Source organism: Cetorhinus maximus, chromosome 3 (assembly GCF_964194155.1).
Source record: "Cetorhinus maximus chromosome 3, sCetMax3.hap1.1, whole genome shotgun sequence".
Taxonomy (NCBI): domain Eukaryota; kingdom Metazoa; phylum Chordata; class Chondrichthyes; order Lamniformes; family Cetorhinidae; genus Cetorhinus; species Cetorhinus maximus.
The window spans coordinates 85,610,887-85,635,759 of NC_135881.1; the positions used below are offsets into that span (position 1 = coordinate 85,610,887).

The 24,873-nt window shown below is 42.7% G+C and overlaps 1 protein-coding gene across 4 annotated transcripts in view; it reads left to right on the forward strand.

Moving 5' to 3' along the window:
• The window catches only part of cobl (cordon-bleu WH2 repeat protein), a 536,382-nt gene that overhangs the window by 485,133 nt on the left and 26,376 nt on the right, over window positions 1–24,873 (forward strand). For 3 of the 4 annotated variants that reach the window (XM_078538619.1, XM_078538620.1, XM_078538622.1), the window contains one exon: window positions 18,291–19,196. The exons of the other annotated variant lie outside the window; for it this stretch is intronic. In XM_078538619.1, coding sequence (XP_078394745.1) covers window positions 18,291–18,380 — 90 coding nt within the window. In that variant the 3' untranslated portion in view covers window positions 18,381–19,196. Of the gene's footprint in view, window positions 1–18,290; window positions 19,197–24,873 lie in introns of those variants that run through there. 4 annotated transcript variants of the gene reach the window in all.

Sequence of the window (24,873 nt, forward strand, 5' to 3'; positions counted from 1 at the left end):
GTCATACCATTAGATTAAAAATTTAATTTACTCACCAACATGGCCAATTGTTTACCTTCATTAATGGGACCCAGAATAAAAGAGACTTTAACCAGGCTTCTTTCAATAAACAACAAGCTTATTAGTTTATTACAAACCAGTCTTGTTGAATAGAAAGGCAAAGCTTATCAACACACAGTATGGAATATGAAATTATACTAGTTACTCTTTCGAGATACCCTAAGTCTCTCTCTCTCTCACACACACACATACACACACACACATACACACACACACACACACAGATCCATGAAATAATCAATGACTCTGCACTGCTTTTCAGGCAGATTCATGGAATACTTGAGGCCAATCAATTCCAGCATGTAGAACATCTCAGGAGCAGCTTATATTCACTTCCATCTGTGGACTCCAAAAGGCTGCTGTCTTTCTTCTCAAGCAGTTGGTCCTGCTCTTCTCAAAGCGAAACCAAAATCCTCTTTTAAAACATAGTCTTCCAGGCATGTTTTTCCTTCAGAGCCATAAAACGCATGTGACCCCCTTTGTACACAGTTCACCCAGGTTAAGGGGTTGACAGTTTATTTTTCAATTGCTTAATTACCCTTTCTTGTAAAAGGATGCTTTTTCGAGGAATAGTAATCAGAGTCCTGCATTAAATCTTTAAGGGACAGTGTCTTTTAAAGCACAAATTCTTCTAGAATGTTCTAAGTCCATGAAGATGAACCATTTTCTGCTATTAAAGTGTTCATGACAGACCTAAAAGCACAGGAGGTTGCTCTGCAAAGCAGGTTGCCAGAGACTGGACAGACCCTGATAAGGGATGCCATTTTCCAGACAGAATAACCCTCGCTATCCCACTTCAAGCTTCCTTGTCCCCTGATCATAAGAATTGCCAGTGGATCTTCTCCCTCATCACTGTTCCTCTTTGCACATATCAACCCCTGCAATGAAAACTGAATCAATTATTAAGGAAATAGCTAGGTATCCGTGACCCTAGTGCTTGCTTTTCTTGTTATTAGGTTGTGAATGTTGTTGCCAAGGCTGGCATTTATTGCCCATCCCTAATTGCCATTGAGAAGGTGGTGGTGAACTGCCTACTTGAACCGCTGCAGTCCATGTGGTGTAGGTACACCTACAGTGATGTTAGTGAGAGATTTCCAGGATTTTGACTCAGTAACAGTGAAGGAATGGCAATATAGTTCCAAGTCAGGATGATGTGTGAGTTGGAGGGAGAATTGCAGTTGGTAGTGTGCCCATGCACTTGTTCTTCCAGGTGGTAGAGGTCATAGGTTTGGAAGATGTTGTCGAAGGAACCTTGGCAAGTTGCTGCAATGCATCTTGTAAGTGGTACACTCTGTTCCCACTGTGCTCCATTGGCAGAGGGAGTGAATTTTTAAGGTGATCGATGGGAGGCTGATCAAGCAGGCTGCTTTGTTCTTGGATGGTATTGAGCTTCTTGAGTATTATTGGAGCTGCACTCATCCAGGCAAGTGGAAGGTATTCCATCACACTCCTGACTTGTGCTTTGTAGATGGTGGACATCTATACCTGGGAGTCAGAAGATGAGTTACTTGCCATAGAATACCCAGCCTTTGACTTGTTCTTGTAGCCACAGTAGTTATATGACTGGTTCAGTCACATTTCTGGTCAATAGTAACTCCAGGATGTTGATGGTGGGTGATTCAGCAATGGTAATGCCATTGAATGTCAAGGGGAGATGATTCAATTCTCTCTTGTCGGACCTGGTCTTTGCCTGGCACTTGTGTGGCATGAATGTTATTTGCCACTTATCAGCCCAAGCCTGAATGTTGTCTAGACTTTGCTGCATATAGAATGGACTCCTTTAGTATCTGAGGAGTGGCGAATGGTACTGAACAATGTGCAACTGTCAGCAAACATGCCCACTTCTGACCTTCTGTTAGAGGGAAGGCTATCATGGCACTTGTGACTGTGAGATGTGTGACAAATCTAAATGAGACATGAGGAGACTTTCTGACCTTAATTTCCAAATGTATGGGTACCCCATAAAGTTGATGGTGAGGGATTTTGCTTGACCCTTCCCACTGTTCAAAGGGTTTGAAGGGGCCAGGCAGCAAGTTGAAAACTGGGCTGAAAGTAGGTTATAATTATTTTTAAATTTTGTTTGATTTTTGGGCCTGGAGTCCTTCTGACAGAGGGCCATAAGACCAGTGGGCAGGGCTACTTCTCTTCTGCCATCATTTCCTAATGCAAGGCCCTGCCAGGAGACAGAACTGCACCAGGAATGTGATATGAGTTTCCTTTAGTATCTTAATGTTTTTTAGTGTTTAGTTCAGACTATTAGTAGAGAAAGACTGCTCCAGACAATTTCACCAACAATCCCAACTGGTGTATAATAGAACCACTTATTTGTTTGGGGATTGTTTACACAGCTGGGTCCTTCTCACCTGGCAGCTGGTTATTAACTAATTTATCAATATAAATTGAGACATATCACTGCAGTCTGACATTGACCTTCTGTTGTTAAAGAAATTGTGTTTTTCCAAGTTGCTTTTCAGCAAATTCAGATGGTTAGTATGCCATTCAGAGGATGTTTTAAATCAGATTATGTTTATAGGGGAGGCAAGTACAAAATGCACTCACTGACCTAGATATCAGACCTGGATATTTTATTAATAAAAACAGGAAATGCCGGAAAAACTCAGCAGGTCTGGCAGCATCTGTGGTGAGAGAAACAGAGTTAACGTTTTGAGTTCATGCAACTCTTCTTCAGAGAGCTCGGATTCAAAATGTTAACTCTGTTTCTCTCTCCACAGATGCTGCCAGACCTGTTGAGTTTTTCCAGCATTTCCTGTTTTTATTTCAGATTTCTAGCATCTGCATTATCTTGCTTTTATTTATCTGGGTATTTCATTGCCCGGGCTTTGTTTAAATTTGACAGGGACGTTCCCATCAGTCACATTGGGAATGGGAAGCCAGCCATTTTTTGGACATAATTTTCAGTGGGCCTCTAGAGGCCTATTTCAAGTGGGATTGCACCTCTCAAAGGAAGCTTGCATTCTCATGTTACTGTCTTACTGCTGCAAAGTAGAAGATGAGTCAGAAGCAAAACTGCAGACTCATTGAAGATCTTAGTGCAAGAGTTGAGGGCGAAGGAAAAAGTTCACTTTCTCATAATGAAAGGAAGAAACCCAAAATGGAGGTTCACCAGGCCTGGAGAAAAGTACCTGAGGTTATCGGCAGCAGTAGCATCACCCCAGAGTTGAGTGCGATGCTGAAAGTGGTTCAATTACCTGACAAGAGCGGAAAGGGTGAGTACTGCTCTTCATTCTCAATTTCTCAGTAATAACTGGCAACAGCCCTTCCCTCCATTCTCCCAGCACTGTTGACAATTCCCTCTCCTGCATCGCATCCTTCACTGTCCATCACATGGGCACATTATACTAGTTCATTCTTAGTTCAAACATGCACTCACCTCTTGTTTGCTATTTTCACATAAATGGGCATTCTGTTCTCACATGGTAATCAATGCAGAATTCCTCTCATGAATCCTTCCTCACTTTACACACTAGCCATTTGCTTTCCATTCAATATCCTCCCCATCTTGATTGTATCTTGCTTCTTTTCTCTCTCAGCATATAAAACTCTAGAAGACACTAATTAGGCCACAGCTAGACTACTGAGTACAATTCTGGTCACCAATTACAGCAAGGTTGTGATCACACTGGACAGGATACAGGGGAGATGTCAAGATTAGAAAGTTTTAGCTATGAAAAAAGATTGGATTGGGTGAAATTAGAAACGTAATAGGTTTTCAGCAATGGGAGATGGTGGAAAAAGAAAAAAAGGGGAAGGTCTGTGATAAGGTGGAAAACAAGAGAGATCAATGACTAAAGAGTTGTTGATGCAAAGCTAAAGGGAGTGTTAACGGGACAAGAAGAGATGTGAATGGCAGGATGATGAGCAGCTGCTATCCGAAAGCAAAAGCAAGAGAAAAGTAAGAGTAAGGCTGACAAATGCAAAGAAAAAGATACAAATCTGGCAGAGATGTTGACCTGAAATTGTTGAACTCAGCGTTGAGTCCAGAAGTCTGTAGAGTTCCTAATCAAAAGATGGGGTGCTGTTCCTCAAGCTTCCATTGAGCTTCATTGGAGCACTGCAGTAGGCCAAGGACAGAGAGGTCAGTGTAAGAGCAGAGTAGAGAATTAAAATAATAGGCAACCAGAAGCTCAGTGTCATGCTTGAAGACTGACTGGAGTTGTTCTGCACAGTGGTCAACCAATCTGCATTTGGTCTCCCCAGTATAGTGTAGACCACATTTTGTCAGCGAATACAATGTATTAAATTGAAAAATTTACATGTAAATCGGTGTTTCACCTGGTAGGAGTGTTTGGGGCCTTGGGTAGTGAGGAGAGAGGATGTAAAAGTGCAAACGTTGCATCTCCTGCACTTGCGTGGGAAGGGGCTGGCTGTTTGGGGGTGATTAAGGAGTGGACCCGTGTGTCACAAAGGTAATGGTCCTGTCGGAATGTTGAAAGGTGAGGGAAGGGGAAGATGTATTTAGTGGTGGCATCACACTGAAGGTGGTAGAAATTGCTGAGGATGATCCGTAAAATACAGAAGATGGTGGACTGGAAGGTAAGGGCAAGGAGAATCTGATTGTGGCTCTGGGAGGAAGGGGAAGGATGAGAGCAGAAGTGCAGGAAATGGGTTGGACACAGTTGAGGGCCCTGTTAACCTCCATGGTGGGGAGTCCTCAGTTGAGATGAAAGGAAGACATAGCAGAAATACTGGTATGGAAGGTTGCATCATCGGAACAGGGCCCGACACACCGATGGGTAAAATGACGCGAGATGATGGGCGTGTGTCCCGGCGTCATCGCGTGTCATTTCGATATTGCATTCGGCAGGTGCGCAGGCCTATTAATAGGCTGGGTCAATATCCTATTAAGGTTGCTAAGAAAGCAATTGACCTCATTAACAACGCTGCCCATCCAACCTTAAGGTTGGTGGTCAGGTGAAGAGCCCAAGCCGCCTTCGCGTTTTCCAGGAAACCTCATCCACGGACAGGATGGGGTTTCCTGAAGGTTTTATGAAGTTAATAAATAAATTTTGTAAGCTTCACAAACATGCCCCATCTCATGTCACATGAGGGGACATGTTTAAATAATTTTTTACTTTATTATGTAAAAACTTTTATTATCTACTTAATCTCCCTGAGGCAGCTCCATGCCTCAGGGAGATTGCTGCGCTCTTTCGCGTGCGCGAAGGAACGCAGGCCCCGACTCTCCCTCCTCTCCCCGTCTGCATAGGTAGTACTGAGTGCTACCGGCTGCGTGTTATGCTGGGCGGGTCTTAATTGGCCTGTCTGCATAAAATGGCTGCATGCAGCCGATCGCGGGTGGCGATCAGCTCCGCACCCGCTCCTGCCCAGCCCGCCCAACATAGGTAAGATTCTACCTTTTGTATTTAGATTTCTAAAAGATATTCAACAACAAAGAGCTCATCGTGTTGGGGGTAATATATGAGTATGGATAGAGATTAGCTAACCACCAGAAAACAAGAGTCAGGATAAATGGGTCATTTTCAGGTTGGCAAACTATATCTAGTAGACTGCCACAGGGATAAATCAGTGTTGGAGCCTCAACTATTTCTAATGTATATTAATGACTTGGATGAAGGGACAGAGTTTATTGTTGTCAAATTTGCTGATATAAAGATAGGTAGGAAAGCAAGTTGGGAGGAGGACACAAAGAGTCTGCAAAGAGATATAGACAGATTAAGTAAATGGGAAAAAAGTTTGGCAGGTGTAGTATAATGTGGAAAAATGTGAGGTTGTCCTCTCTGGTGGGAAGAACAGATAAACAACATTATTTAAATGGAGAGAAGCTGCAGAATGCTGTGGTACAGAGGGAACTGGGTATCCTTGTATCACAAAAAGTTAGCATGCAGTTACAGCAAGTAATTAGGAAGGCAAACAGAACATTGACCTTTATTGCAAAGGGGATGGAGGATAGAAGTAGGAAAGTCTTGCTACAACTGTACAATTTATTTAAGGAGCCCTTTAAGGGCCCTTATTTGAGGAGGAATATATAAGTTCAGAGAAAGCTTATTAGATTGATTCATGAGATGAAGGGGTTGCCTTATGAGATAAAGATGAGCAGGTTGCACCTATATTCACTGGAGTTTAGAAGAATGAGAAGTGATCTTATTGAAACATAAAGGATCCATAGTGGGCTTGGCAGGTTGAATGCTGAGAGTATGTTTCCCCTCGTGAGAAAATCTAGGACTAGGGGGCACCGTTTCAAAATAAGGGTTCTCCCATATAAGAAGGAGATGAGGAGGAATTTCTTCTCTCGGAGGGTTATTAATCTTGGGAAGTCTCTACCCCAAAGAGCAGTGGAGGCTGGGTCATTGAATATATTCAAGGCCAAGTTAGACAGGTTTTTGATCTACAAGAGGGTCAAGAGTTATGGGAGCCAGGCAGGAAAATGGAATTAAAGCCACAATCATATCAGCCATGATCTTATTGAATGGCAGAGCTGAATCAAGGAGCCAAATGGTCTACTCTTACTCCTGTTTCTTATGTCCTTATGTTGATGGTGAAAAGGAGACAGTTAGGGCCAGGGAATTGGAAAGTGTTAAAGTGACAGAGGACATCAGAAAATCATGGATTTAGGTGGCATTTTTCAGCCTTCCAAACTCAACATTGAGTTCACAATTTCAGGCACCAATTTCTTTCCCCCTCCCCTCCCCACCCCCACCACCCCCCCTGCATTTTGTTACCTTTTCTTTGTGCGGTTTGGTCTTACTCATGTTTTTCTCTTGCTTTTGCCTTCAGATGGCAGCTGTTCATCATTCTGCCATTCAGCCCTCCTCTGATCGCATGCTTTCTTTCTTTACCACTGCCTTTGGCCATGCAACACCAACTCTTCTGTCATTTAATCTCTCCTGTCTTCCACCATATCAGAGACCTTCCCTTCTTTTTTTTCCCCACTTTCCCCTATTTCATCTGTTCAAAACCTATTATATCTCAAGCTTTTCCCTGACTTGAAACGTTATAACTCTGCTTCTCTCTCCACAGATGCTACCTTTTCTGTTTTTATTTCAGGTTTCCAGCATCGGCAGTATTTTACTTTTGGATAGGCTGTGATTGCTTTCTTGGAGCAGTGGAAGCAAAGAAGAGATTTAATTGAGGTGTATAAAATTATGAGAGGTCTAGATAAAGTGAAGGGGGAGAGCGGCAGTGGGTCAGAGGGAAATGGGATCTGGAATGATAAACACAGACTGACTCGGGGAAGGGAGACTGGGAACATTTGTCGACTGCAGAGTTATAAATCTTATCATATATTAAATATTATATATTAAATATATTATGCTGTGGGGGAATTTGAACATAAGAACATAAGAAATAGGAGCAGGAGTAGACCACAGGGCCCAACAAGCCTGCTCCGCCATTCAACATGATCATGGCTGATCTTGGGCTTCAACTCCATTTTCCTGCCCGCTTCCCATATCCCTAACTCCTTAAGAGACCAAAACTCTCAAGGAGTCTTAAATGTATTCAATGATGGAGCATCCACAACCCTCTAAGGTAGAGAATTCCAAAGATTCACAACCCTTTGAGTGAAGAAATTTCTCCATATCTCAGTCCTAAATGATCCACCCCTTATCCTGAGACTGTGCCCCCTTGTTTTAGATTTCACGACGAACGGAAACAACTGCTCTACATCCACCCTATCAAACGCCTTCAGAATTTTGCAGATTTCTATGAGATCACCTCTCCTTCTAAACTCCAGAGAATATAAGCCCAGTTTACTCAGCCTCTCATCATACGACAACCCCCTCATCCCAGGGACCAATTTAGTGAACCTTCTCCGCACCGCCTTGCCTTCCTAATTACTTGCTGCACTTGTATGTTAACTTTCTGCATTCCTTGTACAAGCACATCCTAGTCTCTTTGAACATCAACACTTAAAAGTTTCTCACCTGTTGAAAAATATTCTGCTTTTTTATCCTTACGACCAAAGTGAATAACTTCACATTTCTCAATAATACACCCGATCTGCCATCTTGTTACCCTCTCACTTAACCTGTCTATATCTCTTTTCAGCCTCTCTGTGTCCTCCCTGCAGCTTACCTTTCCACCTAGCCTGTTGTAATCAGCAAATGTAAATACATTACTCTCTGCCTCTTTGTCTAAGTTATTAATATAGATTGTAAATGAGGCCCAACTACTGATCCTTGCGGCACTTCACTATTCATTGCCTGCCAACCTGAAAAAGCCCTGTTTCTGCCCACTCTATCTATTAACCAACCCTCTATCCATGCTAATATATTAACCCCCAACTCTATGAGCTTTAAGTTACCTATTAACCTTTTGTGCAGCATCTTATCGAATGCCTTTTGGAAATCCAGGTAGACTACATCTACTGGTTCTCCACTATCTACCCTACTAGTTACATCCCCAAAAAGCTTTATTAAATTTGTCGAACAGGATTTCCCTTTAGTAAAACCATGTTGACTACTTCCAATTATACTATGCTTTTCTAAGTGCATTGTTAAGATTTCCTTAATAATAGATTCCAGCATTTTCCCAACAACTGATGTTAAACTAACTGGCCTGTAGTTGACCCTTTCCTCTCTCCCTCCTTTCTTGAAAAGCGATGTTACATTTGCCAACTTCCAGTCTAGTGGTTCTGTTCCTGAATCTAAGGAATAGATTCCTTTGGTTCAGCAGTTGGCTGGTTTTGGAGCCGGACCTAGATTCTAGGAAGGGGCAAGGGGAGACTGGCAGCATCCCACCAGCTCAGGGTGAAGAGAAGCCTAAGAGCCAGGGAGGGAGCTGGGAAAAATGGTTACACTTCAGAGTTTTTTTGAATACAGATAATTTAGCTTAGTGTTGAGGTGGGGCTGGGGGGTTAATTTTGAGGTGAGGATCTATTGAGGAGGTTGAATATTGAGGTGGATGTCTTATTGAGGGGATTTAATGTTGAGGTGCGGCTTTATTGAGGGAGTCCCTGACTCCTTGTGCAGCTGCTGCTTTCTGCAAAAGGGAACTCTGGCTATGGATGAATCCCAAGTGCTGTAGAAATGATCTTGGACAGGCCCTTGTGGCTACACCCTCCATCAAGCAACACAAGAAGAAGAAAGCACCCAGCACCTTTAACAGTATTCTTATGATATAGAGCCACATAACCTGCAGCAGAGCACTTATTATCCTCTCCAGCATTGTGATACAACTGGTGTACTGAGTCCTCTTGATGAGTGCTTGCCACTGGAAAAGGTGCATTAGCCAAAAGAGAGCAGCTTGGCTCTTGCACTAACCTTGTTGCTCTTATCTCACCTGGACAGGCAAACATCTTGCGAGCTTCATCTCCCCGTGATTTTTAAAGAAATTGAACTGACTAAAACAGTTCTGTTAGCTCAGTTGGCCAGTGTGTGATGGCCATTTTCATGTAGAAGAAGCAGCTGTGCAGCTGCCCTAGGTGACCGAACAGCTCTATTTAGAGATGGCCTGCTTGCCCCCTTTCAGGGACGGCCCGATAAAAAAAGGGCCATAAAAGACCCGTTTCAGCCACCCTCCCCTCCCCCAACGCCCGCAAACAAAATTCCTTACAAAAAGTATTACTTTGCATGTGGCAATGTCTGAACCGTTATGGAAAATACCAGAGATGCTTCACTCCCTCGAAAGATAGCCTACATCAACCATGAGCTGCCCTATATAAACATCAATATTGCAGCACTGAATGAAACACCATTAACTGGAACTGTAAACATCAGTTTTACTGGTCTGGGAAGCCTGATGGGACAAGGTGTGAACATGGACTAGATTTCACCATCAGAAACAAATTGGTTGAGATAATTGATGAACCCAAATGTCACTCAAAGGCTCATGTTCGCATGTATCCTAACAAATTCAGCAGGCTTCAACAGTGCTTATGTTCTAATGAGCTAGAGCAAAGGGAGAGATTCTATGATGAACTTATCGAATTGTTAACAAATGTACCAGGAAGAGACAAAATATTTATTTTAGGAGACTTCAGTGCACATCTTGGAAAAGACTTTGATTCATGGCCATCTGTATTTAGGCACCATGTTATTGGAGCTATTAATTCAAATGGACAGCTTCTAGAGTTCTGTAGCAATACTACTTAGTCATCACCAACACGGTGCTTCCAAAGAAAGAGTGATATGGCAACAGCCCCATTCAACCCATTAGCATCTTACTCGACTTCATTATTGTCCAATGTCGGAATGTGAAGGATGCCCGGATCTTCAGATATATACATATTACTGATTCTGGAACTGAGCATGCTCTTGCCGTTGTAAGTGTCCCATTTCATCCAGAAAGAAAAAAAACACAAACACAAGCCATGAATAAATGTGCAACTCCTCAAGAATAGGCAAAAGAGAGTAGAATTTCAGCAAGCTTTTGCTGAAGAATCCATTCCAAGTGAACCTCAGAGTCCAGAAGAGAAGGGGACATCGCTTTGGGATACTATGGCCCAGATTTTTGTCCCCAGGTCAGGTTCGCTGAGCCGGGAGATTCCCCAATTCGGCGAACGCATTGGAGTTATGGGGGTGGGAGAGACATGGGTTGACACAGGGGATATGTCTGCCTGCAGGCTGGATTTTCGGTCGGAGGTGGGTGGGCTGAAATAGGAGTTAGGGCAGGCGACCCTGGAACGAATACACAGGCTTCCGGGTCCAGAGGTGGGCTGGGTGCAAGGCTTTCCTCCATGCCCTGGCATTCTGTTCAAATAAATAAAAAATAATAATAAAACAAAAAAACACTCCTCCAGCCCTCACCCTTCACCTCCTCACCCCCTCCCACACACACTCCTTTTGCCCCATCCATGCCAACCCATACCTCCCACCCAACCCCATGGCCTCCATATCCCCTGTGTCAACCCATTCCCTCCCACCCCCTTAACTCCAATGCCAATCTGGTGCCCCTCTTTCCACCTCCCAGGGCCCCCATATCCCCTATGCCAATTTAGTGCCAACTCTTGACAACCCATGCACCAAACTTTGCCCTTACCCCCTCCATGCCAACTCACCTAGTATCCTTGGAAAGCTCCTTGACAGCTGTGACCCTTCATGGATAGCTTTGACAGGTTTGACAGCCAGACAGCTCTTTAACAGTTCTTTGACAGCTGGACAGTCCCTTGACAGCTGGATAGCTCTTTAACATTTCCTTGACACTGAACAGCTCTTTTACAGGTTGACAGTTCCAGTGGTTTTGTGCATAAAAAGTGCACAATCATGTTCACTTTCAATAATCCTAAGGGGTGCCTTACCTCTCCTAAAAGTATCCCTGGACCCAATCCAAAGGGGTACCTTACCTCTCCAAAGGGGTACCCTGGCTAACCAAATGGGTCCACCAAGTTCAGACCTCCTTACCTGTTCCAATCTGCACACTCCGGATTACACTCCTGTTCTTCCAGACTCCCACGTCAGCGGAGGCAGCCAGTGATTTAAATGGATATCTGCCTCAACAAATTGCACAAGTGTGACCCCAGGCCCGACTCCAGTCCTGCCCCTGCAAAGATGGGAAGTGCCAGATTCAGGACGGGACTTAGAATTTTCAGTCACTCCCAGGGTTTTTGCCATGATGGAGAGGCTCTATGAGCCTATGTATACCACAGCAGGAAACATTCTTGGTGTAAGAAAATAAATTATGCCAACTGGGTCAAAGCTCATGAAGCTGACTTGGCTGCAATGATTGAAGCAAAGAGGAAGGGAAGAGTGCAATACATAGACACCCCTAGCAAAGCAAATAAACAGAAAATGAGGGTAGAATCCCAAAACATCCAACAAGAGTGTCATAGACGTATAAGAGAATACTCATTTGATCTCTGTTAATGTATCCAGACATGTGTTGGAAATGGTAATGCAATTGGAATGTTTGCTGGACTTAAAGAGGCGATGGGGCCCTGTTGTCACCAGATTTGGTCCACTATATGCTACTATGGGAGAAATGATCACTTTCAATTATGTACTGTTGGGTATAGCAATATCTGGATCTGTACAATAGAATTTTTTTTGACCAATCAACTAAGGACGAGCTAAATGCAACCTTAATATGGAAGATGTTACAACAGCACTTTAAAAAAAGTTTGATAAAGCACCTGGTGCTGATGGATTGCCAGAAGAACTCTATAAGCTGGGAGAGCCGAGTCTGCATCAAGAATTGTCCTTGCTTATTATCAGCACGTGGGAAAAAGAAGTTTCCCAGGAAATGAGAGATGTTCAAATCATAACCATGTACAAGAACAAAGATGATAAGTCGGATTGCAACAACTACTGCAGCATTTCACTGTTGTGTGTAACCGGAAAGATCTTTGCCTGATAGTGCTCACTCACCTATAAAATCTTGCCATTGATGTCTATCCAGAAAGCTAATGTGGGTTCAGAGCTAGTCTTCATCCATGGACATGATTCTTACCTTGAGACCTTACCTAACTTAGATCAGTTTTTTTCTGCAGTTTGAAATGCACAACACAGGAGAGAGGAGTAAGACAGGGGAAGGCATACCCAGAATCATGATCCTCTCTCAGCTGAAGCAGCAAGCTCATGAGATCAGAAACCCTTTAGGAGCTGTTTGCACTGGGGAGTTTGAGACTGGAGGCCTAGTTAAACAGGCTCTCTGTACTCTGACTATTGTACCCCTTTATGTATCTCAGAAAACCACACATTCAGCCCATTTGACAACATAAAGTTACATTGTGAAGCCTATCATCTGCTATCCTGTAGTATGTCAGTGCCATTCAAGGCTTCAAGGCAATTTAGACAAGTTGGGTGAGTGGGCAACAACATGACAGGTGCAGTATAACATGGATAAGTGTGAAGTTATCCACTTTGGTAGGAAAAACAGAATGGCAGAGTATTATTTAAATGGTGATTGGGAAATGTTGATGTACAAAGGGATCTGGGTGTCCTTATACACCAGTCACTGAAAGCAAGCGTGCAGGTGCAGCAAGCAGTTAGGGAGGCAAATGATATGTTGGCCTGCATTATAAGAGGATTTGAGTACAGGAGCAAGGATATCTTACTGCAGCTATACAGGACCTTGGTAAGAAACACACCTGGAGTATTGTGTGTAGTTTTGGTCTCCTTAACTAAGAAAGGGTATGCTTGCCATAGAGGGAGTGCAACAAAGGTTCACCAGACTGATTCCTAGAATGGCAGGTTTGTCATATGAGCAGAGATTGGGCCGAATAGGCCTGTATTCACTGGAGTTTAGAACAATGAGAGGTAATCTCATTGAAATGTATAAAATTCTGATAGGGCTGGCTGGAGGGTCTAGAACAAAGGGTCACAGTCTCAGGATACGGGGTAGGCCATTTAGGACTGAGATGGGGAGAAGTTTTTTCAATCAGAGGGTGGTGAACCTGTGGAATTCTCTACCACATAAGGCTGTGGAGGCCAAGTCACTGAATATATTTAAGAAGGAAATAGATAGATTTCTAGACACTAAAGGAGTCAAAGGGTATGAGGAGAGAGCGGGAGTAAGGCATTGAGATAGATATTGAATAGTGGAGAAAGCTTGAAGGGCCAAGTGGCCTACTCTTGCTCCTATTTTCTATGTTTCTAGGGGCGGGATTTTACGTCCCGCGGGCGAGCACGTGCCCAACCCGATTGGCCATAAAATAGCACGCAGTGACGTCAGGCAAGTGTCCCGACGTCATCACGTACTCGCACGATATTTCGGTCAGCGGATACGCATGAGAGTCGGCAGCACACTCGCCGACAATTAAGAGGCCTTTTAAGGCCATTAATCCATTAATTGAAAGCTATTTTTCGCTGCCCGTCCAACCTTATGGTTGGCAGGCGGCTGAATCAGCTAGGTGACCTTTCGATTTTTTTAGGAAACCTCATCCACAGGCGGGATGAGGTTTCCACAGTTAAATAAAAAATAAATATAAATTTTTGGGCAGAATTTCTATTCTGTTTATGTTACTGTGTCCAATGTCGGGACATTTTTTTTTAATCTTTCTTTTTGAGTTTAAAATTATTCTGCTCCCTGTGGCAGCTCCCTGCCTTCAGGGAGTTATCAGTGTGTGCTCCCCTGCGCATGCGAAGACTTTTGCACTCGCACTCCTCCCGCCCCCAACCCTGGTAGCGCTGAGCTTCTCAGCACACCTTTCACACTGGCTGGCCATTAATTGGGCAGCGAACCGTTTTCTGGCTGCTCCTGGGCCTTTCTGCCATGCCCACCTGACGACCCGAAAATCCTGCACTATATTTCTATTCCAATGAAAGGTCCCAGACCTGAAATGTTAACTGTTCTTTCTATCTCCACAGATGCTGACAGACCTGCTGAGAATTTCTAGCATTTTCTGTTTTTATTCTTGTCCTTTTTCACTTTCTTCAGATTCTTCTCAGCAACAAGATCCTGTAGGAGAACAGACCTCAGAGAAGAAACATCCTTCTGAGGAAGCACCATCATGCATTCCATCCCTCAAAGCACCAGAGCAGAGATTATCTCCTCCATGAGACAGTTGCATGGATCAACATATCAACATATAGCGTGCACCCACCATGATTGAGCAAGAGCCCAAGAGATGGCTCACAACAGGCTATGGCCCTCTTCCAGCTCTGCTGAGGAGTACAGAGATGTGGAGCTCAGGGGCTGCTATGCCTCACACAGCAGTTGTATGAGACACAGGAAGGCCTGCAAGATGTTTCAGCATGACGGCAGAAATTCTGGTTCAAACTAGCATGACATCATGATTCTTCAGTCTACCTTGGATGATCTGTCCAGTTCCAGGGATGCTTCTCCCACAACAGGAGTTTTTGTAGCTTTTGAATCAAAGTGATGAAAACTCAAATGGCTACTATTTTAACTCTGGACTCCACAATGAAAATATTAGTTGGAGTACATAGGGCTTTCAAGGCATCACTCAACTTCTGCCTTCTGCTGTCCTGCTGGCCATGGGTGATGAATCTAAGCCAATAGGAGTGGTAGTGATATAATGAGTGCGGTATGTGTTGCTTTCTATCAGGATGTCAGCATGTCAGCTTCTTTGCCACTTAACTGGCACACACCATGATGGCAGAAAGCTAGTTCGGCCAGACTTCCCTAACAATAGGCTAAGTGCTGCTAGTCTGCAGCTTGACCCTCACAGGTGTGAGCACCCAAAAGTTGCCAACCATGACCATCTCAAAGGTCCCAACATGAGCGAGAGCTGCCTTTCACTAATTTTGCTGAAGCCACTGGGGGAGTACCTTTTAAGAGTAGTAGAGTTAGTTACCCTTTTAAAAGAAGAACTATGAGTTGACATTTGGGCGATCGACAAGTTCAAGGCAATAATTGTGTTAGTCATTAAATTTGATCATCCTTGGTCTGTGGTCTTTTCGTAGCACCTTCTGAATTTGTTTGTAAATGTGCCATTCATATAAAAGTTGGTTAAATGGCTTCAATTAGGTGAAATATGTCTTGGGCAGCAGTGCAATGTCAGTGATAATGCATCAGCAACCTATTTAACACTCCCGACTATTTGATTTTAAATTGTAGAAAAGAAAATAGGCAGAATGTAAACCAAGCTGCCGATATGCTATCACCCATTTTGCACTGCCCAAGACAAATTTCGCCTCCAGTGTTCTTCAATGCAGCATTAAAAGATTGTGAAAAGGGTAAGAAGAACTGTTAATACGAAGAGACTTAGAAATGGCAGGCAGTACTGATTCCGGGATTCCTTCTCCCATTTTCAGCGCTGGCAATGTTCACCAGTGCAGATGAGGATGCTGGTAGTGAGCCTGCACTCTGCACTCCTGACCATTCTAGCTCCATTGCCGGGGTAGGCATCTCCCGCACTCCTACATCCCTCACACCCCACACCATCCGCTGCCCCACCGCCCCCACCCATTAGATGATCACTCTTCCTGTTGTTCTGCCTTCTCCATTTCCAATCCTTTCTTTATTTGCCATGTTGTGTAACACGTAGAGTACGACAATAAAATGACAGATTTTGTGTGGGGCATATAGGTATCCCACCCTCTCCCAACACCACCCCCAATAACCTATCCACACACCTAAATCTTAGCTTTATTAGTGTGCTTAATGATGTTCTACTTGGTGCCATGGACGTGATAGCATCTGAGCTGTTCAACTGTGGATGCGGATGGATGTCACCAGCCATGTGTGAGGGTTTTTTCCCCAAGCAGCCAACCTCTTGCCTCCAGAGGCCATCGGCAACTGTCTCCCAGTTATCACTGTCAATTTCCACCATCTTCACATCTCACTTGCAGGTGTTCTTGTAGCGGAGGTGTGGACATGCAGCAGATTATGAACTATGCACTGCAGACTGAGAAATGCAAATGATGTTTCCTGTAAATCCTGAAAGGAGCCTAAAACTAAAAGGTTAATAGTGATGGTGACTTTGACAGCCCCTGGCAAAGCCTGGCCAGCTGGCAGCAGATCCTGTTGCTGAAGGCTCCATAGATCTACAGCAGCCTGCCCAGTAAAACCCAGTACCCTGATGTCCTCGGTCATGTCCAGGAAAGTAGCTCATCAATAAACTTGTTTTGTCATTGTGTAAGGCCTTTAACCAGCATCTCCCCCGCATCACGTGCTGTCTTCTAAAAGGCCCACTTACTTTTATTTGTGTAAAAGCAAAATACTGCGGATGCTGGAAATCTAGAACAAAAACAAAAATACCTGGAAAAACTCAGCGGGTCTGATAGCATCTGCGGAGAGGGATACAGTTGACGTTTCGAGTCCGTATGACCCTTCGTCAGAACCTCTCTTTTGTTCTGATGAAGGGTCATACGGACTCGAAACGTCAACTGTATCCCTCTCCGCAGATGCTGTCAGACCCGCTGAGTTTTTCCAGGTATTTTTGACTTTATTCTACATTTATTTGTGGTTGTTGTGGCTTGTGCTGTTGCTGTGCCTCCCTCCAAAGCCCATGAAGTAAAAATGGTACCTAAGATAATCTGAGAGAGCTTAATCAGGTAAATACAGCAACAAAAAAATAGAAACAAGCAGTGTTCACTTTCAAATATCCTTTGGAAAACCACTAACAACAATAGCACACAGATCCTTTGATATGAGTGCTTGTAGCCTTCATGCACCTCAACCTAAATATTGCTTCAGTGACTCAGTCAGCACCTGAAGCCAATTTTGTGAAATTTAACTCAGCAGGATAGCCACTGGACAGGCTTCTGACCTACCCAGATAATACCATGTCAGGGTCTTAATGAAATCATAAGACTCTGGTTTGCATTATTTGTGAAGCAGTCACCTATATTTGGTGAGTACCTCAGCCACCTAAATGTAGTGAGCAATAGTAGTTGCAGCCAATAGAATTAAGTTGTGGTATGGAGTAGGAAGTCAAGATGCTTGATTTTAAAGGTCACCCCATTTCCACCAAGTCAAGTGGGTTAAAATCGACCCCCAAGTTTTAGATGAATTGCAAATTCCGCTGGTTCCACATAGAAGTACCAAAGCATAGCCTTTGGCCTCTACCACAAACTCCATTCTCTTGCCACTAATTCCATACCTCTTCCTGATTACTTTTTTCAGATTGAAGCTGACTTCGTAATCTCGTCCTGTTCAACCCTGAGTTGAGCTTTAAATATCACATTCCTTCTAACACCAAGACAGCTTACATATACCTCCAGAACATTTTCCACCTCCACTCCAACCTTGTCAGTTTTACGGCTGAAATCCTTATACTTGCTTTAGTCACTACAAAACCTGACAACTTTTAACACTTTACTTGCTGGTCTCCCATCCCCCAACCCTCCATAAGCTCCAATGTGTCAAAAACTCTTATCACACAAATCCTGTCCTATTCACCAAAACCCCTATTTTTACTCACCTACAATGACCTCCTGCCTAAAATGCACAAATTCAAAATCAGTGTTTTAGTCTATAACTCCCTCCATAGCCTTGCTATTTCTGAAATATCTTCTAGTTGCATCTCCTGAATGCTCAGTTCCTGACTTTGGTCTTCAAGCATCCTCTCTCCCTTTGCCCTAACATTTGTAGTGAAGCCTTCAGATGCTTAGACCTAATGTTTTGAACACCCTCCTTTGCTACAGCATCTTCTAAAACCTCTCCAAGATGGCTCTGTTTTTAGCAATACACTGGTAAAGGACTTTTTCATCACTTCTCTTGACCTCACTTCCTTGCTCCTGTCTTCCTTAGGGCCTAAGACTTAGACCTATTTGTGAAGCATTAGTTTACACTAAAGGCACTGTATAATTGCAAATTTTATTGATGTGAGTTCTCCTGTTGCACTTAAATACAAAATTATTGTGCTGTTACTGTAATGTTATTTAAAGCTTATTTTTTTATTTTAGGTCTCTGTTGCCAGAAATACAATGCAAATCAATGGAAGGACAAGATCTGTTCAAAAATTAAGCTGCTTGAACCCACACATTTCTCCATGAGCAACAATGGAAATAATTGTACAATGGCCCTAAATTCTTGTTCAGAACATTTATCAGCACAGAAGAAATGAAGGAAAAAAGTTTAGTACACAGCTATACGTGACAGTTCTGCATAATGTGGTCCTTTCTTTATTGTGCAAATGCACATATATTTTAAAGTAGAACTCATTAAAACTAAGCATTTAATTGACCTTTACTAGTGTATTGCTAATACTATAGATACATCCATTGTTGATAAGCCCTTGCAAGCAGCAGGGCCTCTTAATTCATACATAGTGAATGTTTTGCAATAACTTTTCAACAACTTAATTTCTCAAAGCGTAAGTTCACAAAATATTATTGAACAGTGCTTCAGAACATAGGTTTGTGCTAACTGTGCTGAAAGCTGTGTTTTAAAAAAATTCCTGCATGCAATCTTGCCATTGAATTGAATTATTGTTTGGCATTTAATTCAAAGTATTTGCATTGCCAGTATTCACTAAGTATCTAATGTAAACTATAAGAAACATTTTTTAATTTATATATTATTGTGATCTAACTTTGTAATTATCTAGAATAACAGATTTTTTAATTCTTTTGACACAATGAGAATCAAAACATGTCCTATAAATTTGCATTGATGGAGCTATTTTTCTATATATAGTATATATGATTGCTTGCTGGCAACTCAAGAAACAATTGATATGATTTTACAGTTTCTAAAGAGAAAAAGATGTAGCTGATTCTGTATAATGTTCATTTAAGTATTACCAAATGTAACTTGTGCCATGGTTAAAAATTGTTATGATTAATAACACGTCCTTTTACTTAAATGACTTAGTACAGAATTTTTGTTTTTATTGTATATTTTTATTACAATACTAACTTATTGAAATGTTTAAATTAGACCTCTGCACGAAGCAAAAAATTAATAATACATTAACATTCTGTAATTTACCACTTATGACACCCTTCATTGTGTTGTGTGACCCCACACTGTGCCATGTGGGATGGAGTAAGAACAGATCTAGCAGCTGAAAAATATGCATCCTTGAGGTATATGAGCCATCAGCACCAGCAGAATTGTATACCGCCATAACCTGTGACCACATGGCCAAACATATCTCTAACTTCTCCATCACCATCCAGCCAGGTGGTCAAATCTGGTTCAATTAAGAAAGTAGTAGAGTAGTTGTTTGGTAGTACAGAACTTGAGTATTGCTGAAAAAAGAGACATGTCTAAGCTTTTCAACTTGCACTGATCAGGATACCAGCAAGAATGCTAATATAAGGGGGAAAACAACAATTTATACTGCATGTGAAGAGAGTGCTGATTGGTTGGCAAGTGGCATTGCCATGGAGAATGCACCACAGATGGTGACTGTCAGTTAACTGCCAATCATTGTTTGAAATTTAAACCAGGCAGCTTGATTGGTCAAGTCATTGTCCTGAGGAATGAGTCAACGAATAGCTTTCACTTATTTTGTTTAGCTGAAACAGGCACACTGTATGTACATGTTCTTTCTGTCTGCAAAGAACAGGGCTCTGTGTATTAATATATTTAGCTTCCAGTACACACAAATGCGCCACATTGCAAGCCTGACTGACAATCTTAAGTTGGTTGTCAGTGTAATTCTTAGCACATTGAGGATTATTTAGCAAATATTTTCCAATTGAGGAATCACATCTAATGTTGGACACTGTGTTTTGGGTTTTGCAAGCACGGGCTGGTTGGGTATGGACTGTACCCTGCCCGTTGCGAACAGTGGTTTGATACATGCTGTTTGATATGATCCACCAGTCTTTGGGATGTACAGCCTACGTACTTAGTATCACACTGGCACTGAAATTCATATACCGTATTACTCATTTGTGTGAAAGGCAGAATGTCTTTTTGGCTTGACGGCAGCATCCTGTCAGTGGCAAATTGCTGGATTCCGAACAATCTATCCAACTTTCACATGCAACGCGAATGTCTTTCAGCATTGTGAGGCCTTAAGACTAACCCAGACATACAAATCAGTAAACCTGACAAAGGGATGGGAATAATCATCCTTAATAAGCACGACTATATCAACAAAATGCAGACCATTTTTAATGACAGGACCAAATTCATATCCATTGGACCAGCCGCTCAACATGACTAGACAGCGTTGCTCGAAAGTAAGCTAATAAAAACACTTGCTGGACTTGTGTAAGAGCAATGAGGTACCATGTGACATAAATGTCAGGGTTCATCCTCACGGTTTGCTACGTCCGCGTATGATGTACTGCCCAAGACACACAAAAGTGATATCCCTCTATGCCCTGTCTTATCTATGACTATTTCTGCACAACATGAATTGGCCAAGTGGTTAGGCGAATTGTTACAATCCGTTTTGACCAAGTTTTCCACATACACGGTGAAGGACTCCTTCACATTTGCGAAGACCATACAGAACTTGCCTATCGATAGCAATGTTGTGTCCATATGTTTAACTTTGCTTGCCTATTCACCAATGTTCCACTTAAGAAAGCCATAGATATTTGTGCTGCAGTACAATATCATGGCGATCTAGACCCACCACCATTGTGTGAATCAGCATTCATTGAACTTATGAACTTGGCAACTCGCATAGTTGAGTTCAGTTTTAATATACCATATATGCCCACATAGGTGGTGTTGCCACGGGATCCCCTCTAGGCCCAGTTCTCTCAAATATCTTTGTTGGGTTCCAGGAGAAACGTGTCTTTGATGGAATGACAGCTAACCTAACAGAGCATACCCAACCAGCCTGTCTTTGCAAAACTCAAAATACAGTGCCCAACATTAGATGTGATTCCGAGATTGGACAACATTTGCTAAATAACTCTCTGTGCTAAGAATTATGCTGACAAGCAATTTAAGATTGTCAGTCGGGCTGGCAATGTGGCACATTTGCATGTACTGGAAGCTACATATATTAATACACAGGACCCTGTTCTTTACAGTCAGAAAGAACATGTACACACAGTGCGCCTGTTTCAGCTAAAGACTTGACAGCCTTTTGCTGACTCATTCCTCAGGGCAATGCCTTGACCAATCAGGGTCAAGCTGCTTGGTTTAAATTTCAAACAATGCTTGGCAGTTAACTGTCGGTCACCAACAGTGGTGCATTCTCTATGGCAATGCCACTTGCCAACCAATCAGCACTGTCTTCACATACAGTATAAATTGTTGTTTTCCCCCTTATGTTAGTATTCTTGCGAGTGTCTTGATGAGTGCAAGACGAAAAGCTAAGACATGTCTCTTCTTTCAGCAGTACCAAAGTAGAAGAGCATGTGGTAGCAGCACCAAGTATACTTAAAAATTAGATGCCAACCTGGTGAAGTTACAACACCTAAACAGTGAAAGCAACATAGTATAGACAGCTAAGCAATCTCTCAAGCCTGCCACATCAAATCACACATGTGTTTTTTACTCATTCTTGGGATGTGGTTGTTGTAGGTGAATCATCTCAACCCCAGAATATTGTTGCAGGAGTTCCCCAGGTCAGCATCCTAGGCCCAAATGTCTTCCAACTGCAACATGAATAATCTTCCCTCCATCATAAGGTCAGAAGTGGGTTAGTTCACTGATGATTGAACATTATTAGGCTCCATTCGTTTTCGTCAGATAATCAAACAGACATGGTAAACAACAATTGCAGTTATAAAGTGCCTGTAACATAGGGCTGGATTTTACATTCTTCAGCTGAGTGGGGGAGGCAGAGTAGAAAGTGAGTGGTCTGCTTGCTCCTGCCCCCGCCATCTCAGGTTGTCGAATCATGCATCGGAAAGCCAATTAGTGGCTGTCTGGCAGGAAAGTATCCAATTAGAGGTGTAAAGTGGTGCTCTACATCCAATCAAGCTGGGTTGTCATGTGGCAGTGGGGTAATGCCATGAACAGGAAGTCAATCACAGTTCCAAATTTAAAGGCCCCCCGCACTCTGAATCCGTCTTTAATTTTTATTGAAGGCTCAAAAAAGTCATAAAATGAACTCAAAAATCATACACACACTGCCACCTTCATGAGCAGTATCTGCTGCTTCATGCAGCCATAGCCTCGGTGGCAAGCCTTCTCTTCCACTCTTGTTCTGCCTCGTTATACCTGCCATTTGAAAAATCCAGTGGGCAACAAAAAATTTCACACAATTAGCTTTTGATCAAGTCAATAGCTTGTTAATTGGTGATTTAAAAATGATGGGAGGACTTCTGATTCATATGCTCACTTGACTTGCGTAATATTTGAGACTGGCATGATGACATTGTATTGCTGAACCGCGGTCATCATGCCATATTTTATATTCGCGCAGGGCAGGAGGGGGTGAAATTTGCAGCCATAAAATCCAACCCATAGTAAGACATCCCAAGTCTTTTCACTGCAGCACTTTGTGACATTGAACCACACAATATATTAGTATAGGTAGGTTTTAAGGAGTATCTTAAAGGAGGAAAGATAAATGCAGAGGTTTGAGGAGGGAATTATAGAACTTAGGATCCAGGAATATAGGATCCAGACAACTGAAGGCACAGCTGTCAATGGTGGGGTGAAGGAAATTGTGATGAACAAGAGACCAGAATTGGAAGAATGTAGAACTCTTGGACACTTGTAGGGCTGGACAAGGTTACAAAGATAGGGAGGGATAAGGCCATGGATGAATTTGAATATAAGAATGAGAATATTATATTTAAGGCGATAATGGCCAGGAGCACAGGGGTGATGGGTGAATTGAACTTATTGGGATATAGGCAGCAGAGTTTTGGATGAGCTCAAGTTTAGAAAGGGAGGAACATGGAAGGCAGGCCAAGAACACATTGGAATAATCGAGCCTGGAGACAACAAAAGCAGGGATGAGGATTTCAGTAACAGATGGGTTGAGGCAGGGACAGAGACAGGTGGTATTATGGAGGTGGAAGTAGGCATTCTTGGTGATGGAGAGGATATGGGATTTGAAGTTCATCTCTGGGTCAACTGGGACTTTCTTTGGTTGCAAACAGTGTGGTTGAACCTCAGACTATTGGTGCCTAGGCATTAGAATCTGAAGACTATGGCATTGGTCTCCCTAATATTTAATTTGAGGGAATTTCTGCTAATGTCAGACAAGTAACATGATAAATGAGAGGCAGTGGAAGGCCCGAGGGAGGTGGTAGTGAGATATAAGCTGGGTGTCATCCGTGGTGAATGTGGAATCTGATGTTTTTGGATGATGTCACTGAGCGGCAGCATGTAGAGGAGAAATAAGAGGGGGCTAATGATTGATCCGTTGACTTCAGAGGTAACAATGTGGGAGTGGGAAGAAAAGCCATTGCAAGAGGTTCCCTGGCAACAACTTGATAGTTAAGAATTAAAATCACTGAATTTTAACGGCACAGAAGTAGGCCATTCAGCTCATCATGTCTGCACTGGCTCTCCAAATGAGCATTATGACCTAGTGTCATTGACCTGCCTTTTCCCTGTACCCTTGCACATTATTTCTATTTAAATAATCATCTAATGCCCTCCTAAATGCCTCAATTGAACCTGCCTCCACCACCAGGCAGTGCATTCTAGACCCGAACCACTCGTTGTGTGAAAAAATATTTTCCCCTGTCACATTTGCTTCTTTTGCAAATCACTTTAAATCTGTGTCCTCTCGCTCTTGATCCTTTTACGAGTGGGAACAGCTTCTCCCTATCTACTCTGTCCAGCCCCTTCATGATTTTGAACATCCCTATCAAATCTCCTCTTAGCCTCCTTCTCTCCAAGGAGAACAGTCCCAACCTCTCCAATCTATCCTCATAGCTGAAGTTTCTCATCCCTGGAACCATTCTTTTAAACCTCTTCTGCACTCTCTCCAATGTGTTCACATCCTTCCTATAATGTGGCGCCCAGAACTGTACACAATATTCCAGCTGAGGTCTAACGAGTGTCCTTTATAAATTCAGCATAACCTCCCTGCTTTTGTACTCTATGCCCCTATTAATAAAGCCCAGGCTAATATATGCTTTATTAACTGCTCTCTCCACCTTCAATGATCTATGCATATACATCCAAGTCATTCTACTTCTGCACCCCCTTCAAAATTTCACCCCTTATTTTGTATTGTCTGTCCATGTTCTTTATACCAAAATGCATCACCTCACACTTCTCTGCATTGAACTTCACCTGCCACCTATCTGCCCACTCCATCAACTTGTCTATGCCCTCTTGAAGTTCTACACTCTCCTCCTTGCAGTTCACAACACTTCCAAGCTTCGTATCATCCGTAAACTTTGAAATTGTCCCCTGCACACCAAGATCTAGATCATTAATATATATCAGGAAAAGCTAGGGTCCCAATACTGACCCCTGGGGAACTCCACTACAAACTTTCCTCCAGCCTGAAAAATATCCATTGACCATTACTCTCTGCTTCCTATTTTTCAGCCTATTTTGTATCCATGTTGCTACTGTCCCTTCTATTCCATGAGCAATACCCATCTCACAAGTCTGTTGTGCAGCACTGTGTCAAGTGCCTTTTGAAAGTCCATGTAC